This window comes from Schistocerca serialis, chromosome 1 (assembly GCF_023864345.2).
Source record: "Schistocerca serialis cubense isolate TAMUIC-IGC-003099 chromosome 1, iqSchSeri2.2, whole genome shotgun sequence".
In the NCBI taxonomy this organism is placed as follows: Eukaryota; Metazoa; Arthropoda; class Insecta; order Orthoptera; family Acrididae; genus Schistocerca; species Schistocerca serialis.
Window position 1 is genome coordinate 854,684,977 of NC_064638.1, and position 23,438 is coordinate 854,708,414.

Here is a 23,438-nt window from a genome sequence, read left to right on the forward strand (position 1 = left end):
TGTCGAAATACCGTCCGTTGTCGATGACGTCTTCCGGCTGCATTCCTTAAATAATCTCAAAATCTACATGCACTCTTAAGCTCACTGAGACATATTTAGGAACTAGGCGACGACTCGTGTGCTTTTCTTCTTCCCTTCGACGAAGGATGCACCTGGAAGTCTGTAACTGAACTGTCGTATTTTCGGCTTATGCTTCTGTAGTAGCATTCTATTTTTGTTCCAGGAGACGTACACAATTTTAGGTTAGATGCACATTTCACCTATACATCCTAAACTTTTGCTTTCAGTTGTCTTTGAATACTTAACACAATCGCTGCATTACACGTGTCGTACTTCCAGTTTTGATGGTGTTCCCAATAGAGTACTGAAGGTTTATTCCCCTATAATAAGCCCGGTTTTATCTGGAATATGTATTGCATCACTAATCCACGGCGTTTTTCCAGGAGACTGAATTACGCCGGGGTTGATAAACTACCTTAAGAAAGGCGATTATAGAATAAATGTTCACATGTGTGTGAATTCCTAAGGGACTAAACTCACTACTTAACACACACACACACACACACACACACACACACACACACACACACACACACACACACACACACACACACGCATAAACACACACACACACGCACACACACGCACACACACGCACACGCACACGCACACACACACACACACACACCCTATTTCACTGCTAAAATTGTCCATAATTTTTGAGGTGATTTATTCTAGAATAGTATCTCATCTTCGAAACAGTAATATCCTCAGCAAATTACATTTCAGGTTTCAGAAGAGTTGCACTACCAAGAATGCTGTTTACATGTTCCCCATCAAATTTTACAGGCATTAAATAATAAAAGAGCGCCGGTTGGTATTCTCTCTGTCCTATCTGAAGCATTTGACTGCGTGAACCACAGTATTCTTCTCGATAAATTGAAGTTTCGAGGGATTGACGGTACACAAACCAATGGATAATGTATCTAACCAAAAGAATGCATAAAGGTGTAGTTTGTAATTCAACCAACATTATTCGCGGACGTAATTCTGACTGGGGAAAAATCACTTACGGGTTTCCCCAAGACTCAATCGTAGGTCAACTATTGTTGCTCATATACGTAAACGATCTTCCATCTAATATTGAACAAGCAGAATCAGATCATCTTGCAGATGACAGTAATATTTTAAGAAATTCATAAATTCATACAGAAACAGAAGAAATGATAAGCAAGGTTCTTAAAAGTATCAGTGACTGGCTTTCTGCAAATGGTGTCACCCTCAATTTTAGAAAGACAAGTCATTTCTTCACATCTAGGGGTGATGGTGCAGAAGCACCAAATAGGGTGGAAACTTCAAAATTATTAGGTTTTCATAATGTTGAGAATTTGAACTGGAAAAACCACATCTTAGAACTTCGATAACAGCTTAGTTCAGCCACATTTGCACTTAGGATCATTGCAAATCTTGGGGATGGTTGACATACTTTGCATATTTGTGTGGGGTAACTCGTCTTTCAGAAAGAGTCTTCGATACTCAGAAACGCTCTGTAAGAATAATATGTGGTTCTTACTCACGATCGTCCTTTACACATCTGTTTAAGGAGTTGTACATCCTGACAACTATTTGGCTGTATATTTATTCCCTCATGAAGTTTGTTGTAAATAATTCACTACAGTTCAAAAGGAACATTACGTACATAATGACAATACCAGAAGGAAAAATGGCATTCAGTACGCCACTTGAAAGTCATGCTTAGCACAAAAAGGGATACACAATGCTATAACAAAAATGATCACTTCCCAAGTGATATGAAATGTCTAACAGCAAAGTAAAATTTGAAAACAAACTGAAAAGTTTCTCCTTGACAACTCCTTAAAAAACAAAAATCTTTAAATGTTCAGCATGTAGCCATATTTACAAATCAATTTGCGATAAAACGTAAAATGACTCGTTCCGTGTCATTAAGACTTATCGTGGAAACTGATCCATGGAACGTGAAACTAACCAACCAGCTGCATTTCTTCAAGTATTTTCATTAAAAATATAGTTGCGCAGAAAAGTCTCAGTGTAATTTCTGCTGTTTTCCCATTGCTGAGTACTGTTATTAAATCCAAAAGCCGCTGCCGAGTACTGTTACTACATTCAAAAGCCGATGTAAATTGATCAAAACCTGTACTACGAATAATGTTTATAACTTTCACACGTTCGAAGCGCTGACGCAGTAAAGCAGTGTGCACGTTTTATTATGATAAGAGTGTAGTTATTGTGCCTTTCTTTCGCGGCAGTGGTTGCAAACGTCAAGGTATGTTGCGATCGTTACACACACACACACACACACACACACACACACACACTGTTGCTTCCGCTGCCACCACCAGTTTAAGCCTTCAGTACTGAAGCCGAAACGGCAGGCGAGATATGGTACGTTTATCACGAAAGATTTGTCTGGCGCTTTGGTGAGTAATGGCTGTCCATTTACGTTGAAATTTTTAATTACCCACATGAACGAGTTGGCTGATCATACCTGCAACCATTGGAGGTATGTAACACCACTGATGAGAAAGTTCTGATTTCATTATGTTCCTGCAGCCAATAGATTCGTTGCCCTCCAAAGTACGAAACGGCCTTTCCGAGATGTGCAGAACAGAGCTCTACCAGTCCCATCTTAGTAAAACCTGCCGCAGCTATACCATGTACACTGTCAGTATCATCAAGTGAATCCAGGTAAAGAAAGGATGAACTGACCTGTTTGTATACCGCACCTAGTAGAATGTTTTGAATAAGGAATAAAAGTGCGATAACATCACCGGAAATAGAAATAATCTGGGAAGCGATATTTGCGTGGCCGAGCGGTTCTAGGCTACAGTCTGGAACCGCGCGACGGTCGCAGGTTCGAATCCTGCCTCGGGCATGGATGTGTGTGATTTCCTTAGGTTAGTTAGGTTTAAGTAGTTCTAAGTTCTAGGGGACTGATGACTTCAGAAATAAAGTTCCATAGTGCGCAGAACCATTTGAACCATTTGATATTTGCGTAGGTCGCATCTGCGTTTTCCGTGCAGTGGCGACAGATTGTCAGTTATTACCGGGGGGAACCTCGTCAGGATGGGTGTGTTAAATGTACGCGTCCTGCCAAGGATGCCACTGATATCTCAAAAATTTCTTCAGTGATGCTTTCACACACTGTTCAGTAACTGCCAACTTGAGCTGCAAATGTTTTTTTTTTCTCTCCTACTTTTTGAAGTAGTATGTGATGACTTCATTCATCCATTTAGGTCGATTATCGTAAAGGGCAATTTACCTAAGGTTCCTGATTGTTTACAACGAGTCTGCCCATTTTCAACAGTTATGAAATGGCCTTAGTCTTCTCGAAAATAAGCCATCTCAAGGGTGTTAAAAATTACAGACAGAGAGGACAACATCGAATGAGTGTATGAAGAACGGTACTGGTAACGTTTTCTTCATATTTGATGAGTTACAGCTTCTTTCTCTAGTAGCTAAGTAAAGGACTTCGTGCTTGACTTGGCAGAGTCTCCAACTATTTTTTGTAAAACGTGCTATGGGTCACTAAAGAATATGATGGTAACAATTTCTTCAAATATATTAATGTATGGAGAACTTTTACAGATATATTCTGCTTTTGGCCAGGCACAATGTGCGATATTTACATACCAACGGAAGCAGCTGAAACTCATCGCATTTGCAGAAGACACCAGGTTTTGATGCAGATTTTCTTGTCAAGACAACTGTTAACTTGGGTATGTATCGCGTGTTAACTTCTGCTACCAAGACCATTTCATCATTTATTTGTACATCGACTTGAAAATGTTACTTACCACCGAAACAGTCGTCAATAAAGCAGTATTCACTAAAAGCAGCTTATGACGCTAAAATGAATCTTTCTTCATAGCTCTGATCTCTCAATATTCCCCACTGTCAAGAAACCTTAGTGGGAAGTTGCATTGCCTTCATGAAAAACTACTTTCTTCTTCCGTAAACCAGGTCTTGTTTCCTGAATACGGGCATCCAGATCCGTTAGGTTAGAATATTATAGAATAATATTTCCAATACTTTTTTAACGTTTCTAAGGGTAGTCAACTACGATAATTCCTTCCTCGTCCGAAATCAACGACTTCATGTCCTTCCCCACTGTTAAGTCATCGCATTCCTTGAAGGCAAAGAACCGGCTTCTGTCCACTGTTTCGATTGTTGTCTTGGTTGTCGCGTGTAGTGGTGAGTCCACGTTCATTGACTTCGTGCCAAAGTTCTTAGCGTTTTTGTTTTTATGTTGGTATTCCGGTTGCTATGGGTTTATCGATTGTCATTTTTTGTTTGTAGTTCACTGCTGTTATTTGTCATACTCTCATCTGGAAATAGGGAGCAGCGCTGTGGACGCTAGAAGATAGAGTACCAAGTGGAGAAATCAGAACATTTCCGACATGATCTTCTGTTTGAGTTCCATACGGGGGTTGGGGGGGAAGAGGTGTGGGCAGTGGAAGCAACAAGAGACATTTGCGCCTTGAATGGGGATAATGCCAGTGGACAGAGCACGGCCAGAAAATGGTTTTCTAGTTATAACTAGGATCGTTTTGACATTAGTGACTCTCCATGTTCAGGAAGACCTTCAACAATTTATGAAGACAGTTTAAACGCGTTAACTCGAAATGACCACGTCAGCGTACTCGAGAAATGGCAAATGTGATGAACTGTGATCATTGCACAATACCATGGGGAAGGTTCAGAAATCGGTGAATGGGTACAGCATGCTCTAAGCTAAAATCACAATAATCGCTGAGTGGACATACGTTCATCTCTGCTTGCTCGTCATCAATTAGCTGGTGATCATCATCTAACTATTCCTGTCCTGTATCGTTGCTTGTCACGAGAAATGATGACTTTACGCCAACACAACAAAAAGAAGAGAATGACTGAGCCCAAATAGAGCTGTAACTCCCCATACAAAGACCTGCACGCAGCCAGAAAAGATGGGCTGAAAGAACAGCGACTGTGTGGTGTACTGCTAACTACTTCTGCGAGGTACAACCACCACTGCCGCCATTTCTCAACAACTGAGGTGTCTTGTAGGCGGCGTCCGAGAACAACTACCAGGACCGCATGAAGTAATCCTACTCCACGATAACGCTCGCCCACATTCTGCCCGACAGAAAAATTACACTATACAGGAGTTGGACTGGGGAGTCATTCCGCACCTACCTTATTCGCTTCATCTTGCGACCTCATGTTTTCACCTTTTCCGTTCTGTATCGAATAACCTTCACGGAACTTCCTTTCTGGGTGAAATGCGCTCGGAAAAAGCCTCGACGAGCTCCTATCCTCAAAACAAACGTGATTTCTACAGTCGCGGAATTTAAGAAGTTGTCCCAGCTTTAGCAGATTGTCGTAAATAGTGAAGGAGAATATACAGAGGAGTCCAAAAAATTTTATCCACTGTTTAAAATGCCCTTAACTTGCAAAATAATTGAGGAAGTTGTCTCATTCTTGGTGAAAGTGTAGCTAAAAGTCCACCTTAAAGATATCACTGTAGGAGTTCGAAATGATCACCATTAACATCCACACACAAACGATGCCGCCGAACTGCAGCACGAACTATTGACTGCAACGTGTTCAGTTGGATATTTGCACATTAATGTACGATGGATTCTCGAAGTTCGTCCAATGTGCGCGGCTTTTGTCGGTAAACAACGTCCTTTAGTGTTCCACACAGGTAAAAGTTCAGAGGAGTTAGGTCTGGGGAACGTGGTGAATACTCAACAGCACCTCTACGGCCTATCCATCTTCCTGGTAGATTTTCGTCGAGATACGCCCTAACACGATTTTGCGCAATTCCACTTTGCTGTCTTCAAAATTCGCCGAACACTTGAGCGACTCGCTCCAGTTTCACGGGCACACTGTCTCAGACTTCTGTGGTGAGCGAGTGAATAGGTGTAACACACGACGGGAGTTAGCTGGACTTGTTACTGTTACAGGTCGTCCAGATCGTTGTTTGTGTACAACTTTAGCACAGCCTTCGGCTTCAAATTTGTCTCGAATGCGACGAATCGTTAAACGTGTCGGTGGCTCTGTTTGATACTCATTTCGCCATTGCCGTTGAACCTCATTAATGTTTTCGTACTTAAAATACCACTTCAAAACTAATTTCCTTTCATCGAATGTAAGTCTTGCGCCAGCCATGTTTACTCGAGTAACTAGGTGCAACTAAGAACAAAACGCTATCTGGCGACTGTCATCTGACAAAACAAAGCAACGCAATACAACGCTTGTGTGTCGATTGCCGGAACTACAAACTGTTACGTTACCAAAGATGAGAACTCCGTCAATTAGATTGCCAGTTATGGATTTTTAAATAGTGGATACATTTTTTGGGCCCCTCTGTATTATTGATGACTGAAGTCTCTGTTGGATGTATCTGTTGCGTATTTTGTGGGGGGGGGGGGGGGGGGGGGGAAACCTCTACGAACTTCCGCACCACTCCTGTGTTGACGTAACCGGGCCAGGCGCTCTTCGCTGTCATTCTGCAGTCCTCGCAGAGTAGCTCTACAGAGTTGGAGCGAGAGAGGCAGTTCGGCGGCGGACTAAGAAGTTGCCACCTTGTCCTCCATTGTGCGGCAGGCGCGGGCTGCTGCCTGCTGGCATTCAAACGTGAGGACTTTATCTGCGGACCGTTACGGCGGCGATTAAGCACCGGCCAGGCGTGGCGCCGCTATCAGAAACGGAGGCGACGGCAGCTCACACAGGCGACAGGCGTCGAACACGGGCCGCCCCCTGTCGCGGCTCCACCGGCCAACACCTGCACTGACGCATTCAGTCTGCAACACTGCAACTGCTCGACTACAGTGCGATTAAAATTACCTGATAGTTGACACTTCAAGCACTGGAGCTGGTTTCCTCCAATCCGAACGCTGAACGGCAAGCCCTGACCGTTCGCAGTTGCCAATCTGCCACAACAAATAGTTCACTTCAAATTCCTTGTCCGGCTTTCTTTCTCTATGTGTTTGGATCCCGAATCCTGGGTCTGGTTGGTCCTTTTATTTCGTATTTCACTACATAAACACACACACAATTATAAAATGTAAACTTTCACGGGCGGAAATGTCAGTCTATAAAATGTTCCGGGCCATTATGCCGTGGTCGAATGGATTTCACTTTAAAACCGACGTTTCGTCCCCATCTGCGGTGGACATTTTCAAGGGAGATCGTAGCTTTGTTGAATGTCCGATTCACGTCCTGGCTCGCTAGTGAATAAGGCAAAATGTCGCTTCCATACAGTGGCGTGACTTCTCGTGTTTTGAATATGCGAGCGCAATTTGCCGTTGTCATCCCATGGTCGAGACTGGTACACACCATCTTCAACACAGCACTTCTAATTTCATTCAACTTCACGCCCTCTTCCTTCCTGGGATGTTTCGCGATCTCTATGGCCTCTCTGTATAGCTTTTCATGATATCCGCTTGTGGCTGCCAGTTCTATCAAAATGTATGTGGTGGTCTCCTGGCTAAAAGGCATGTTCCACAACAGTTGATCTCCCCTCTTCTGCAGTTACCCTTGTGCTCTTCGAGTCGTTTTTCGACAGCTCTTTTTTGTGCCCACTTACACCTCCCCCTCCCCCCCCCCCCCCCCCCCAACAACTACACGAAATCCTACAAATTTCATCATTTTCCTGCGGTTGGCGAGCATCCTTGGCCAATTTTAGATGATCTTGTATCTTCTGTGTAGGTATGTAGAACACCGCGATGTTCCGCTTTTCCAGAATTTTTCGTATGCAGCCAGTCAGGGCCTTAATGAATGGCAGGAAAACTTTCGATTTAACCGGCGCTTGAGAATTGCTATAATTTCTACGCGGTGGTCTTAACGCTCTTTTCACCTCAGTAGACGAGTAACCATTCTTGAGCAATGCATTGGTGAGATGTTTTAATTCTGCGTAAAACAGCTCTAGTTCGTAGATTTTCCTTGCTCTATCCGCCAACGTTTTTATGATGCCTCGCTTTAGTTGGGGGTGGTGGTTCGAAACCCAGATGTACGTAACGGTCTGTGTGCGTGGGTTTTGGATAAACCGTGTGGCTCAAGCTACCATTTTCTTTCTTGAAAACTAGCACATCAAGAAAAATTTAATCTTCACCCTGCCTCCTTCTCCTTGGTAAACTGAATCTTCGGATTCATCCCGTTCAGACGTTTTTTGAAAACAATTCAGTTCCTCCCTGCCACGCTGCCACAGAACAGACGTATCACCCACATAGCGGAACCAGATACTCTGTTTCTGGTTCGCAGTTTCCAGTGTCTGATCCTCTTAATTTTTCCACACAGAAGTTCGCTATAACCGGGCTTAAGCGGCTCCCCATAGCGACACCAACCATCTGTTCACAGAACTTTTCGTTCCATTTGAAATACGTGGTTGTGAGGCAATATTTAAACAGTTCTGCAACGTCGGGTGGAAAAATTCGATCCATCTGTTGCAACATTTCATTGGGTGGAACTATAGTGAACAGCGATACCACATCAAAACTAACTAATATGTCATCCAGCTGTACACTATGCTGTTTAATTTACTGACCAAAAGTGCCGAATTCTTGACACACGGATCCGATCGGCTCACATACGGCCGTAATAATATTGTCAAGAACTTGGTAACTAAATAGGTGGGCGATCCAATAGCACTCACTATAGGCGTTAGAGGAACATGTTCTTTGTGTACCTTCGGCAACCCGTGAAGTCTTTATGCTTGCGCAATTTAACTGAACAGACTTTTCCGAATGCCATGTTCGATAGAGGACTTCTTTATCAACCGCGTAACATTTCTAAGATTTGTCAGTGTGGTCTTTACTTAGTTTCTTATGTGTTTGCGGATCTAATAAGTCGTTAATCTTACTGCAACAGTCAATCACATTCAAAACAACCGTTGCATTTCCCTTGTCAGCGGAGAGAATGGTAACACTATGTCCTCATTCAGGCGTTTTATGGCATTTCTCTCAGCCACAGGTAAATTAGTTTTTCAGGGCTTTGCGCGAGACAATAAATACTCTTACAGCTTCTATACGGATTTCTTCGACCGAAACAAGCCGGAGAAATGCTGTACTGTGTGGGAGCAGCAACAGATGGGACTGACTGAGGTCGGGTAGCTCCTTTTCCATAATCGCGAAACAGGAGAGAGAGTGCCATGGATATGATACGCGAACTGGAGTGGCAGTCATTAAAACAAAAGCTTTTTTGTTACGGCAGGATCTTCTCATGAAATTTCAATCACCACCTTTCTCCTCCGAATGCGAAAATATTTTTTGCACTCCTCTACATAGGGAGAAATGATCATCGTAAGAGAAATCAGAGCTCACACAGAAAGATTTACAGGCTCGTTTTACCCGCGTGCCATTCAAGAGTGGAACGGCAGAGAAATAACTTCAAGGTGGTTGTATGACCCGTCTTCCAGGCAGTTAATTGTGAATTGCAGAGTAATTACGGACATGTAGATGTGGTTGCATCATAAAGCTATCCTCGACTGAATATATTGCTTACGAGGCCAGTTCTCGTCATTTGCGGGTAGTTTTAATTTTCTACTTTAACATGAAGGAATCAGCGGCTGACGTAAAACTTATGATGATGCATCTACTAGCGAAAGAACTGTTTCAACGCTTCAAGGACGATGATTTTGACGTCGACGAGCAGCATGGCGGTGGCAGAGAGATGGTTTTCGAAGCTATTGAAACCGGCGGAGACATATACAGGACATCGTTACCAAATGCAGTTGACGCGTCTGAGCCGAGCATTAAGAGACGAACGGTCACAATACAACAATAGACATGAAACGGTGATTTTCCAGCATGACATTGCTCAACCGTATGTCGCAGAATCCGTCAAAACGGTCTCGGGAACACTGCTGAAGTGGGAAGCCGTACGTACCTAAGCTGCTGTATTCTGTAGACACTGCTCCCTCTGACTACCATCATTTTCGATCACTGGCACACGGCCTGGCTGACCAGCATTTCGGGTCATATGAACAAGTACAAGCCGGCCAGGGTGGCCGAGCGGTTCTAGGCGCTACAGTCTGGAACGGGGCGACCGCTACGGTCGCAGATTCGATCCTGCCTCGAGCATGGATGTGCGTGATGTCCTTAGCTTAGTTAGGTTTAAGTAGTTCTAAGTTCTAGGGGACTGATGACCTCAGATGTTAAGTCCCATAGTGCTCAGAGCCATTTGAACCATTTTTGAAAAAGTGCAAAATTGCATCGATTCATGGAGTTTCCAAAAAGACGCCCAGTTCTTCCACCGCGCGATTCGTATGCTGCCCTAATGATGTGAGAAAGTTGTGGCCAGCTGTGGACGATATTTTGAATCAAATTTTTTTGTACATCGTCACAACGAAATCTCGAAATTCGAGGGAATCCAAGTTGTAGACCTGATATAGATCAGTAAGTTTTGCCAAGATAAACGAAGCACTCGCCCTGTAGAAAGTAGGTCTGATTATACTACTGATATACTATGAAGGTCCTCAAGGGAACAAGGTTTAATACGTCGCGGCCGCCGACGTAAAGTTTATAGTCTCGCAAGTAAATGGCAGAAAGGAGCCCCTGACTTTGAACTTAAACGGCTCAAACGACATTTTGCACCGCCCGCTTGTATGCGAAAGTGTGCGGGTTTCGATTACAGGTGAGCAGATAATAAAAGATAAGCCTTATGAAATGAAAGAAAAATGACAAGAATAAGCACAATGAAGGCGGTTTCTGTTAACCTGCGCATGTGTAAAATCATATTCTGCTGCTAACTAATATCCACTATAAAGTTACTGCACCCTGTACTTCGTAACATGCGTCCAACTTTCCTCGTATGCTGGCACAAGCTGACCGAGACGTTGCTGACATCACCGCACTGTCTCACGGCGGTCATCCAGTGAGAACGGCACATCAACTTTCTACGAATCTCACACATGCTCAACCAATTTCTCGTCTTCCGGAACAACACTCCTGGAAATTGAAATAAGAACACCGTGAATTCATTGTCCCAGGTAGGGGAAACTTTATTGACACATTCCTGGGGTCAGATACATCACATGATCACACTGACAGAACCACAGGCACATAGACACAGGCAACAGAGCATGCACAATGTCGGCACTAGTACAGTGTATATCCACCTTTCGCAGCAATGCAGGCTGCTATTCTCCCATGGAGACGATCGTAGAGATGCTGGATGTAGTCCTGTGGAACGGCTTGCCATGCCATTTCCACCTGGCGCCTCAGTTGGACCAGCGTTCGTGCTGGACGTGCAGACCGCGTGAGACGACGCTTCATCCAGTCCCAAACATGCTCAATGGGGGACAGATCCGGAGATCTTGCTGGCCAGGGTAGTTGACTTACACCTTCTAGAGCACGTTGGGTGGCACGGGATACATGCGGACGTGCACTGTCCTGTTGGAACAGCAAGTTCCCTTGCCGGTCTAGGAATGGTAGAACGATGGGTTCGATGACGGTTTGGATGTACCGTGGACTATTCAGTGTCCCCTCGACGATCACCAGTGGTGTACGGCCAGTGTAGGAGGTCGCTCCCCACACCATGATGCCGGGTGTTGGCCCTGTGTGCCTCGGTCGTATGCAGTCCTGATTGTGGCGCTCACCTGCACGGCGCCAAACACGCATACGACCATCATTGGCACCAAGGCAGAAGCGACTCTCATCGCTGAAGACGACACGTCTCCATTCGTCCCTCCATTCACGCCTGTCGCGACACCACTGGAGGCGGGCTGCACGATGTTGGGGCGTGAGCGGAAGACGGTTTTAGAAAATCTAATTCAAAAGGAACTCGCAAAATTACTTACAAAATGTGTGGAGCACGAAATCTCAAAGTCAGAATAATGCGGCATTTTTTTTTCTTCATGAGAAAGGAGACAGGCAAGGCATTATAAATTCAGAGACCTATTTAACTTCTGTCTACTAACCAGCACTTATGGTGTCGGATCCTCTTCCGTTGCATGCCACCGTTTTCAGTTCGCTATCGTTGGTCGTAGACGGGTGTTTTAGACGGTAGGCAACGAGAAACGTTCAATTTTATAATCCTAGTTGTCACAAAAAAATTGCCGTTTTTCCCGAATACGTCACGATTTCCGTGGCTGTGGGTAGCTAGGAGCCTCATAGCACAGGTCAAATCGTTGCAAGTGAAACAGGCAGCAACGAAAATTATTTAACCTTCATTGTCATAAATAGTTGGTTGCTTCTCCCGACTATGTAACGATTTCAGCGAAGTTTTAGTTAGGTTGAGACCTAATAGCTCAGCTTCAATAGCTGCAAGTAAAACAAAATACCATCTAACTTCATTTACTAAGCATAGGAATTTAGGAACTAGTAATGTGATTGGCTGCCCACATCCGAATTACGATTCATCGTCTTCACTTCGTAGCATTCGTCACGCGAACCCCTAAGGACCCTACATACACACCAGTTTATCCGCCGACCGTACGACAAATTGACCGTGAATAGGAGTTTTCGCCAATCGAGGAAGTTGTCAGGCGGTCTGTTCGATACGACCACCCGACAGCCGACCCCTGACCTCGTTATCTAATGAATTGCAAATTGCGCCGTACACAGCGCTTTTGTGCCCAACCGCCCGAATAAAGTTAGTCTTCTGTCACTGCGCGCGTGAATATGGCTAACACGTCAGACGGGCGAGACCGACGAAACATTAGTGAGAGAGTTTGTAGAGAACTTTAAAAACTGCATATATCTGTGGGGTAAGTCGTGCGGGGAGTACAACAAAAGAGATGCAAGAAATGAAGCACTTATTTCATTTATTATCGAATCCGTAATGGTTTCATGTAGCACACACAGGACGTAAAGGATACATATTCCAGGAGTAAAAGCCTGTCACGTTCCTGTATTTCGGTTTTATTTCCGATACTTACCCCAAATGAAATCTAAAAACTGAATTACAGAAAGGTTCTTAGATTTCACATTTCCCATACACGTCGGAAACAATCCCTTCAAACAGAAATATATACAGTCAATGGGCTTTTAGCCATAAAATATAGTTGCTTCTTTGTTACGAGTGTTAAAAATCCAGCCAATCGCCACATCATCTGCTATGGAGACCGAAGTGTAGGGCATTTTTACGGTTCTAAAAATGGTTAAGTGCTTCATTTTTTACTTGTCCGTTGCTGTATTTATTACGTGATGTGATCCATCAACATTTGCAATCTTTCTGCTTCTAATTTGAAATGAGTTAATCTTATAGGGAACATCTCTTACGCTACACTGATAAATACGTAACATTTGTTTTGCTTTACCATAATGTACTTCCTCACGCAACTACAGGTTAGGTTAGGTTAGTGTTGTTTAACGTCCCGTCGACAACGAGGTCATTAGAGAAGGAGCGCTAGCTCGGGTTAGGGAAGGATGGGGAAGGAAATCGGCCGTGCCCTTTGAAAGGAACCATCCCGCATTTGCCTGAAACGATTTAGGAAAATCACGGAAAACCTAAATCAGGATGGCTGGAGACGGGATTGAACCGTCGTCCTCCCGAATAAGAGTCCAGTGTGCTAACCACTGCGCCACCTCGCTCGGTCACGCAACTACAAATCACGTTAGTAGTTCAGGAAACATTTTAGATAATTGTGGGGATACGACAACATTGGATTTCAGGTTCTCGTAACTTGTGCAGTGGCTAGAAAATGGACCTCTCCTCGCACCTTACAGCTTCGTACGTGATTGTTTCGCCAAATGTGGTTTGACGACACTCAGCAGCTCCGAGAAGCATGTTTCATCCATTATCAAATAATTACGAAAACCATCGCCTGTCAACTCCTTAAGTAATTTCTTCCTTTACATTCGCATTAACCATTTCCTTGCCCATAGCTTTCTGTCTGCTTTTTTTTTTTTTTTTGGCCTTGTAAGCTCTCAAAACAGTCAAGTGAAAGTACAGATTTACGTCTGCGCAATACTAAGCGGCATCACAACCTGCGATAAAGCCACCCGGAGTGGCTGTGCGGTTCTAGGCCCTACAGTCTGTAGCCGCGAGACCGCTACGGTCGCAGGTTCGAATCCTGCCTCGGGCATGGATGTGTGTGATGTCCTTAGGTTAGGAAGGTTTAAGTAGTTCTAAGTTCTAGGGGACTGATGACCTCAGATGTTGAGTCCCATAGTGCTCAGAGCCATTTGCACCATTTGAACCTGCGATAAGAAAAGGGCTGCGCTGTAATTGCCTACTGCAGTCTGGCATGCAGCGGTAGGCTGTCACGAGATTTAACTTAAACAAGCACTACGAATGATGTGTTGCATCTGTGCGATTTCCTTCGTGGGAGAGAGGCGGAACACTACACACGAAGGTGTTACACCTATATTAAGCTACAGAGTACTTGAAAATTCTAACATGAAAAAAACGTTACTTTGTTATTTATGGTCGAATACCATGTGAACTGTTCTTTCTCTCCAGATTTTTGTTTATTTTTAACGAGTTTTCGGCTTATCTTCAAGAAACAACTGACAAGCATCCGCGAGGGGCTCTAGTTGTTAGGTAACTATTAAGCTTCACATGATGCACTCAACCAGCCACATACCCACGGATCCTCACAATTGACACATGCTGCTACACGAAATTAAAACAATAGAATTTCATATTAGTATTAGTTAAAAACAGTCACTCGGTCCTGTGAACGGGAAAGCGTTACGCAGATCTTGGTGCCTCTCGCGTCCATCTAGAATCTGAAGATGCCTAAATAAGGCGAAACGTGTCGTTGAAAAATAAAAAATCTAGAACTGCAGCCAAGACTGTTTTCAACTAATAGTGTCAAGCACTGGTTTGCTGTATGCCACATATGGATTGGAAGAATTTCTAGAATTTCATATTCCTTACCTCACAAATTTCAACAAAGTAACTACAATATTGTGTATTTTAATCACGTACTGTGCGTAATATTGTCCACTGCAATTTACAATTTAAAACATGTTTGTTGCATTACGTGACCGGTGTTCAGATAGTTCTGAACAAATACACGACCTTACAAAGCATATCATATAAACTGTAGTATCGTGTATCTTAATTACTTATTGTGTTTAATATCGTCGATTGCGTGAAGTGCAAATTACAATGTTTAATGCACAACATTATGCAAATGCATTGTATCTTTGCTTATGTTTGGTTACCTAAGAACTACTGTCCGTTGCGTACAAAAAAAAAATGGTTCAAATGGCTCTGAGCACTATGGGACTTAACGTCTGAGGTCATCAGTCCCCTAGAACTTACAACTAGTTAAACCTAACTAACCTAAGGACACCACACACATCCATGCCCAAGGCAGGATTGGAACTTTCTACCGTAGCATTCGCGCGGTTCCGGACTGAAGCGCCTAGAGCCGCTCCTCCACCGCGGCCGGCCGTTGCGTTCACTAGTCAGTCGTTTCCTGAACATGGCCCAATAATTCGAAAACTGGTTACAAAAACAAAAATCAGAAGCACAAACACAGTTTGTTATTCAACAACGAATGTGGAATTGCTTTAGCAAAAAATAACGGAAGAATCCGTAAATAAGCTTATTTTGTTACTGAAATAATTCTGATTTAAGTTTCTTACGCCTGCCCTGGCAAACTTAACACTGACAGGGCCGAGAGAGAGCCAAGGTCCTAATATGGTCAAGGTAAAAGACACAAATGAAAGTGGAAGACCTTCACGTCTCTGGATGATTTCAGCTTCGTATCACAAAAAACCTAGCCGTGTTAAGTATAAAATCTTCCAAGGATACGAAGCGCACACACGGTGGATAGCAGGGCAATACAAATACGTGGCACGCCAGCCGGAGATGATAAGGCAGTTATGCAGCGCCACGGCCAGAGGAGGGAGTGAGGGTGGCCGGGCGGTGTTTGTCTGTGGTGTTTGCCGCCGCGCCGTGTGTTTACCAGGTCGGGGGTGCCGCGCCGCCGCTGCAGCCAGGACCACAAAGGAGCAGGCGAGCCTCGCACTACAAAGGGGCGCGCGCCTCAACCTGCTCCCTCAACGGGGTACTTCAGTCGGGCAACTCGAACTTCCTAAATTACTGCAAAGCAAAATCTTCCACGGTAAGTAAATTGTCTGGGCCGATGAAATCGTCTAGTATTACGTCGTACAATGTAAACGTGCCGGATCACGAAATCAATAAATAAATAAATAAAACTCTGAAGTTGGATTGAGAGATTTCACTGCTTGTTGGTAGATACACTACTGACCATTAAAATTGCTACACCAAGAAGAAATGCAGATGATAAACGGGTATTCATTGGACAAATATATTATACTAGAACTGACATGTGATTACATTGTCACGCAATTTGGGTGCATAGATCCTGAGAAATCAGTACCTAGAACAACCACCTCTGGCCGTAATAACGGCCTTGATGCGCCTGCGCATTGAGTCAAACAGAGCTTGGATAGCGTGTACAGGTACAGCTGCCCATGCAGCTTCAACACGATACCACAGTTCATCAAGAGCAGTGACTGGCGTATTGTGACGAGCCAGTTGCTCGGCCACTATTGACCAGAGGTTTTCAATTGGTGAGAGATCTGGAGTATGTGCTGGCCAGGGCAGCAGTCTAACATTTTCTGTATGCAGAAAGGCCCGTACAGGACCTGCAACATGCGGTCGTGCATTATCCTGCTGAAATGTAGGGTTTCGCAGGGATCGAATGAAGGGTATAGCCACGAGTCGCAACACATCTGAAATGTAACGTCCACTGTTCAAAGTGCCGTCAATGAGAACAAGAGGTGACCGAGACGTGTAACCAATGGCACCCCATACCATCACGCCGGATGATACCCCAGTATGACGAATACACGCTTCCAATGTGCGTTCAACGCGATGTCGCCAAACACGGATGCGACCATCATGATGCTGTACACAGAACCTGGATTCATCCGAAAAAATGACGTTTTGCCATTCGTGCATCCAGGTTCGTCGTTGAGTACACCATCGCACGCGCTCCTGTCTGTGATGCAGCGTCAAGGGTAACCGCAGCCATGGTCTCCGAGCTGATTGTCCATGCTGCTGCAAACGTCGTCGAAATGTTCGTGCAGATGGTTGTTGTCTTGCAAACGTCTCCATCTGTTGACTCAGGGATCGAGACGTGGCTGCACGATCCGTTACAGCCATGCGGATAACATGCCTGTCATCTCCTAGTGATACGAGGCCGTTGGGATCCAGCACAGCGTTCTGTATTACCCTCCTGAACCCACCGATTCCATATTCTGCTAACAGTCATTGGATCTCGACCAACGCGAGCAGCAATGTCGGGATACGATAAACCGCAATCGCGATAGGCTACAATCCGACCTTTATCATAATAGTCGGAAACATGATGGTACGCATTTCTCCTCCTTACACGAGGCATCACGACAACGTTTCACCACCTCGGGCGCTAATGACCATAGCAGTTTTGCGCCCCCCCCCCCCCCCCCAAAAAAAAATGTTTCACCAGGCAACGCCTGTCAACTGCTGTTTATGTATGAGAAATCGGCTCGAAACTTCCCTCATGTCAGCATGTTGTAGGTGTCGCCACTGGCGCCAGCCTTGTGTGAATGCTTTGAAAAGCTGATCATTTGCATATGACAGCATCTTCTTCCTGTCTGTTAAATTTCGCGTCTGTAGCACGTCATCCTCGTGGTGTAGCAATTTTAATGGCCATTAGTGTAGAATGTCCTTTTCGTTTTGTTTACTTCATCTTCTAAGTCGTAGGTTGGCCGTTTTCACACAAAGAACCCGTTTTCGGTCACATCGGTTCTTTCCGTCTCGAGTTTAACCAGAACACAACTGTTTACTCACACGAAGTGTTCAGTGCTATTGACAATAGATTTCAAATTCATTCCGTATTTCTAGGTTCCCAGAAGGATTTTGACATTGTACCACACAAGTGGCTTGTAATGTAATTTCGTGCTTATGGAATATCGTCTCACTATCGATTATGTGACCGGCTTCGTGATTTCCTGTCAGTGAGGTAGTTCGTAGTAAACGACGGAAAGTCATCGACTAAAACAAAAGTGATTTCTGGCGTTACCCAAGGTAGTGTTATAGGCTCTTTGCCGTTCCTCATCTATATAAACGATTTAAGAGAGAACCTGTGCAACCGTCGTGTGTTGTTTGCAGATGACGCTATCGTTTATCAACCAGTAAAATCATCAGATCAGAACAAATTGCAAAACTATTTAGGAAGGACATCTGTATGGTGCGAAAATTGGCGACTGACCGTAAGTAACGAAAAGTGTGAAGTAATCCACACGAGTGCTAAAACGAAACCGTTAAACTTCGATTACACGATAAGTAAGTCAAATCTGAAGGCCGTACATTGAAGTAAATACCTAGTAATTACAATTATGAATAACTTAAATTGGAAGGAACACACAGAAAATGTTCTGGGAAGGCAAACCAAAGACAGTTTTATTGACAGGAAACAGATCTACTAGAGAGACTGCCTACACTACGCTTCTCTGTCTCCTGGTTTGGAGTACTGCTGCGCTGTATGGGATCCTTACAAGATAGGATTGACAGACTACATCGAGAAAGTTCAAAGAAGAGCAGTACGTTTTGTATCATCGCGAAATAGGGGAGAGAGTCACAAATGATACAGGACTTGGGGTGGACATCATTAAAACAAAGGCTTTTTCTTGCGGCGAAATCTTCTTACGAAATTTCAATCACCAACTTTCTCCGCTGAATGCTAAAATATTTTGTTGACGCCGATCTACATAGGGGAGAAACGATCACCATAATAAAATAAGGGAAATCAGAGCTCGCACCGAAAGATACAGGTGTTCGTTCTTTTCCGCGCGCTGTACGAGATTGGAATGGTTCTATTAATGGTTCTATTAATCTTTAATGTGATTTGCTGAGTATCCTTGTAGATGATTGTTAAAACCACTCAAAATAACCAATTTTCGGTTTTTTATTGTTATTACTTCCTGTAATACATGTACATTTCCAATAATGATAGATTCTAACGAAGGTGAAGGAGTAACTTCTTGGTTTGTGGCTGCGGATGGGTCTCATTGCCTGAGGGAAAGGTGAAGGAGACGGGCGCAATGTCAGCGAAAGGGAAATGTCCTAAGTTGATGACTTCCCTGCATCGTCACTTTTGGATGAATCAGTTTTTCACCCTGAAGCACCAACAAAATTAAGGATTCAGTTACTGTTCCAAGTTTATTGTATGTCAAAAAAATTATAGGTATATCAACCAAATCTACTTTTTCTTCCAAAGAACATTCCTGATATTTCCTCCTTATATGGGGCATCGCAAGTTCGTAGGGCCTCCTCCCGGTTTTGGTCTTTTAAAGCAAACAGAGCACTGTCACCGCACTTCGAAAAAATACTTCCAAACTATGGTTTCATTCTGCAATAAAACACGTCCGAGGACGACGGCGAGAAACTATCGTTCAGACAAGTTGCTGGCAGGTCTTGCACACTACTGCACGTATATCGTACCGTGTAGTAGGTCAGGCCACGCCACATGGCAGCAAGTACATTGTCACGGCAATGCTGTACCGACATGCGTTTGTTGCTAGTTTCTAACTGTACGCTCTGTCATTAAGCCAGGGTTGATCGCTTATCTCAATTACTTTAATAATCCGACATTTTAATGCGACAGAAGTTTTACGAAAAAACATTCGTCTTTTAATACTGCTGGTACTGCCATGCTGTTTTTTACTCCCTTACTAAAAAAATGAAAAACCTATAACAGAGACCAAATAAATATCGAAAAACAGCGGTTGTTCAGAAAAATGATGGTATCTGTTTCAACCGGTCGGTTTTTTTCCCATCCCTAAGGCAGACAGCATTAACTCAAGAAATGTAACAATACGAAACAGGACACCGCATACCCCTTAAAGCGCAAAGGCTTACTGAAATCGGGAGGGTGATTAGATACTTAACACCACGAGGTGAACATCTCAGTTACGAAGGAATTATCGTATAATCTGCTAACACGAGTCTCATTGCTTCCAAAACAATACTGGAACATTATTCCGCAAGCAAACAATGTGTCAGCACCACATTAGATGCCAACTTTTTACATTTGCATCATGTGTCATCTCCGACCTCCAGAATGAAGACGATATTGTTTGCATACCTTGCCTTATTTCACTCACTACACGTATTTCGGTGTGAATTGCACTCGCACTTGCCGAACGAAGAGCAAGAGCATGGAGAGTGGTAAAAATCCTGAGAAGGAAAAAACTTCTTAAGTGATACACAACACGCATTGAAATGGAATTTAAACTATGTTCCTTTGCAGCAAGTACTTGGGATTTAGAAAGACTGCTTCTGACCTCGTCAGATAATCGCAAGGGCGTGTACGTCAACACTTCCCTTCCTCCGTAGCGCCGTAAATGCAAGATACAGTATGTATGGACAACAATGGGCCAACGTTTCTTATTTGAAATAATTTATTTGAAATATTACCGCCCTGAGCTGCTGGTAAAAATTCTTTACTTACACAACCAGTTTCGTTTCCTGACCTCCGTCCGTTTCACAAAAATATCCACGGCATCATGTTAGCAGAAATATAAAATTGTTATCGTCAGGTGATAAACCCATGAATAATAATCAGCTAACATATCGTAATGTAAATTCGTCGTCAATCTAAGTCTCTGTGTGATATTAATCTGTCCACAACGTTAGCGCCGATTACAGTTTTAACATGAGTACACGCCCTAGCACAGTATTTATAAAGACTTAATTCATATTATATGTTAACTGTTCATTTGTCACCGTTTTATCACCAGACAATAATGATTTTATATTTCCCTTGATATGATGCTGTGAACACTTATGAACCTGATTGTGTAAATGAATTATTTTACCAGCACCTCAAGGCGGTAATACGTTTTTCCAAATACGAATGCGTAAGAGCTGTGGGTCAGCACCACTTGAAAGTAACGTTTCTCATTTTCACACTATTAAACGCACAACATTCTTGAAATTACAAGCGTCAACAGTGTCGTCAGAGCGAAAGAAGCTGTGAGATTAAGGATTTCCGATTAAAGGAAGAAACAAATCTTAACATTTATGCATACCTGAAATAATATTGGATGATGCGACTTAAAATTTGTGAGAATATGGCTGGGAGCTACAAGCTTTACAGAAAATTTAATTGACCACATGCGAGGAAAAGGATATCTCCGGTTGTTTGTGATTTACGGAAGTGGTTTACAACATGCGGAAAAAATGTGTAATAAAGGAAGAGTTTCAGACCTTGAAGGAATTGGTTTTAATAAACTACAGACAATGTGGATATTACGCGGAATAACACACACCTCATCAATATTTACCCCGACGTTAGGCTTACACCACCGTTCACGAACTGCACTCTAGCGCCAGATCTGAAGCGCAGATTGAAACCGAGAGTCACTAATAAAAGTTGTGATAAAGTCGGTGTTTGTTTATTTACAATAATTAGCGCGAATTGTCAAACAATACACAGCAATCATTTTACCCAGCGTGTCCGGCAATAAAGTCACTTAAAAACTACTGCAGTAGACTTTGATACGTGCCAGAGACGTTAACAGCCTCCGTGTCGCGGAGCGTGGCCGCTGCAGCCAGACCAGGGCTGGGCGAACAGGTGGGTAATAAAACAGGAAGGCAGCCCCCGAGACACCAACAGGTGGAGCGAACGGCGCGTTCCTACGCATGCGAAGCCGTGGCTCCCTCACGCACGCTAAGCGCCTGCAGCCTGTTGAATGCAAGCCAGACTCCGGCGTCATTCCAGAGAACGTAAAAGCTATGCGGGAGGAAAACTGGGTCCACCACTGTTTATAATACATGTCAACGTCACAACAGTCATTAATCGCTTTCCATCTTTCACTTTTAAAGAAATATTATTTAATGGTAAGGGTGGTAGCCAAAAAGGTACGGGCTATATCATAATCGATACGCCCTTTGTACTTTCTTTCCTCGTTACACATCAGAAAAATGCCGTATCAAATTATTAGAAAAAATTGTAATGATACTAATTTCGCAAAGCATTGATTTCCACGAGCCCCACAATGTCTTGTAAAACGCACTGCCGCAGAAGGTGGTGAGACACAAAAGCTACGTATTCGGACTTTTAGATGTTTGTGGCTCTGCGGAAGCTGTCTCCCACCATATTACCTGCAGCAGTTCGTATCACATATTTAACTGTAAAAGACAATAACTGAACACAATAAAAATAGTTTCCACTGCACTGTGTAACACTCGATACGAGCACGTGTGACAGTTACTTCTAGCAGTAACACGTCCTGACGGAGAAGCATATCCATGCGCAGCCTAAAATCGAGCGAGAGCAGATCACGAAATCGCGCTGCTGTCAGCGACAACAGGTGTGGGCGGGCCGGTGCGGCCGGCGTGTTTACCTGCTGGCTGGGGCGCGAGGGCGGCAGCTGCGCGGCGCCCTGGTACAGGAGCAGCGTCGTGTAGGCGGCTACGGCGACCACGGTGAGCGCCTGCAGCCCGCGCTTGAGGCGGCCGCTCATGGCACGCGGTCACGTCAACAGCTGGCGCCGGGCCCCAGTTCCGCGGCGGCCCCGCCGACCGGTGCACACGCAAACTTCATCGCGGACGGCGCACAACTGACCCCAACCCGCCGCCATCTTCTCGAAGCTGCCGCGCTGCCCTCTGGCGGCGGCCACTCGCAACTAGCGCCGGTATGCGCCGACCGGGGTGGGGGCGGACCGGCGCGCGTTCATTGGTCAGTCGATAGGACAGCGTCTTGCCGCGAGCCCGTGAATCGCTGCGCGGAGCTGACAGCCGTAAAGCGATCGAAGAGACACACGTGAAACGGAGTCATTAAAATTTTAGCGTGTCACATCATTTTACCCTCTGTTTCGCCGAACGCACTCTTGTCATGGATAGTCGAAACGTAATGAACACATTTCACGACAGCTGTTGTGAAGAAATTGTGCGGATAGTGATAATGCGAATCAGTTATTTCAGTTTTCGTGTTTTTGGAGACAATGTTCAGAAAAGCGTTTTGTAACTTGCAAGATCCCCTCGCTTTTAAACTGATACTGTTATTACTCAACTTAGCCGCGAGTCCGTAGAGGGTGGTATACGTGACGTACAGTATTTCCACCCGGAATTTGCGACTGTAAGTCGGACCTTCCTTGATCCGCCTTGGTGGGTCGTGTCGTCGGATTTCCTCCTACCTGTGTGGCGGTGCAGCTCTCGTAAATGTCGTCCCGTGCGGATTCGTCATTGGCGCATTGGATGTGTCTGTCGGTGGAAGCTAATTATCTGAAATTGCTGTCGATCAACTTAGGGGTATCTATTTACTAGAAATTAACATTCAGAATGCCGTAATATCACTTTTTATTCCTATTACATCAATAATGAAACACTCATGTCACAAACTACTCGTAACCGAGAGCATGGCTACCATCGAACAAGACAGGAAGAGCTCTTAGCGCCGACTGCCGACTTTGGCGCGCAGTCTGTATCTCTTAATGAACTGG

The 23,438-nt window shown here is 44.2% G+C and overlaps 1 protein-coding gene across 1 annotated transcript in view; it reads right to left on the reverse strand.

Moving 5' to 3' along the window:
- LOC126485332 (fringe glycosyltransferase) overlaps nucleotides 1-22,557 on the reverse strand; it is a 653,108-nt gene extending 630,551 nt beyond the window's left edge. The window contains exon 1 of the mRNA XM_050108865.1: nucleotides 22,341-22,557. Coding sequence (XP_049964822.1) covers nucleotides 22,341-22,460 — 120 coding nt within the window. The 5' untranslated portion in view covers nucleotides 22,461-22,557. The remainder of the gene's footprint in view (nucleotides 1-22,340) is intronic.
- Between the last annotated feature and the right edge of the window lie 881 nt (nucleotides 22,558-23,438).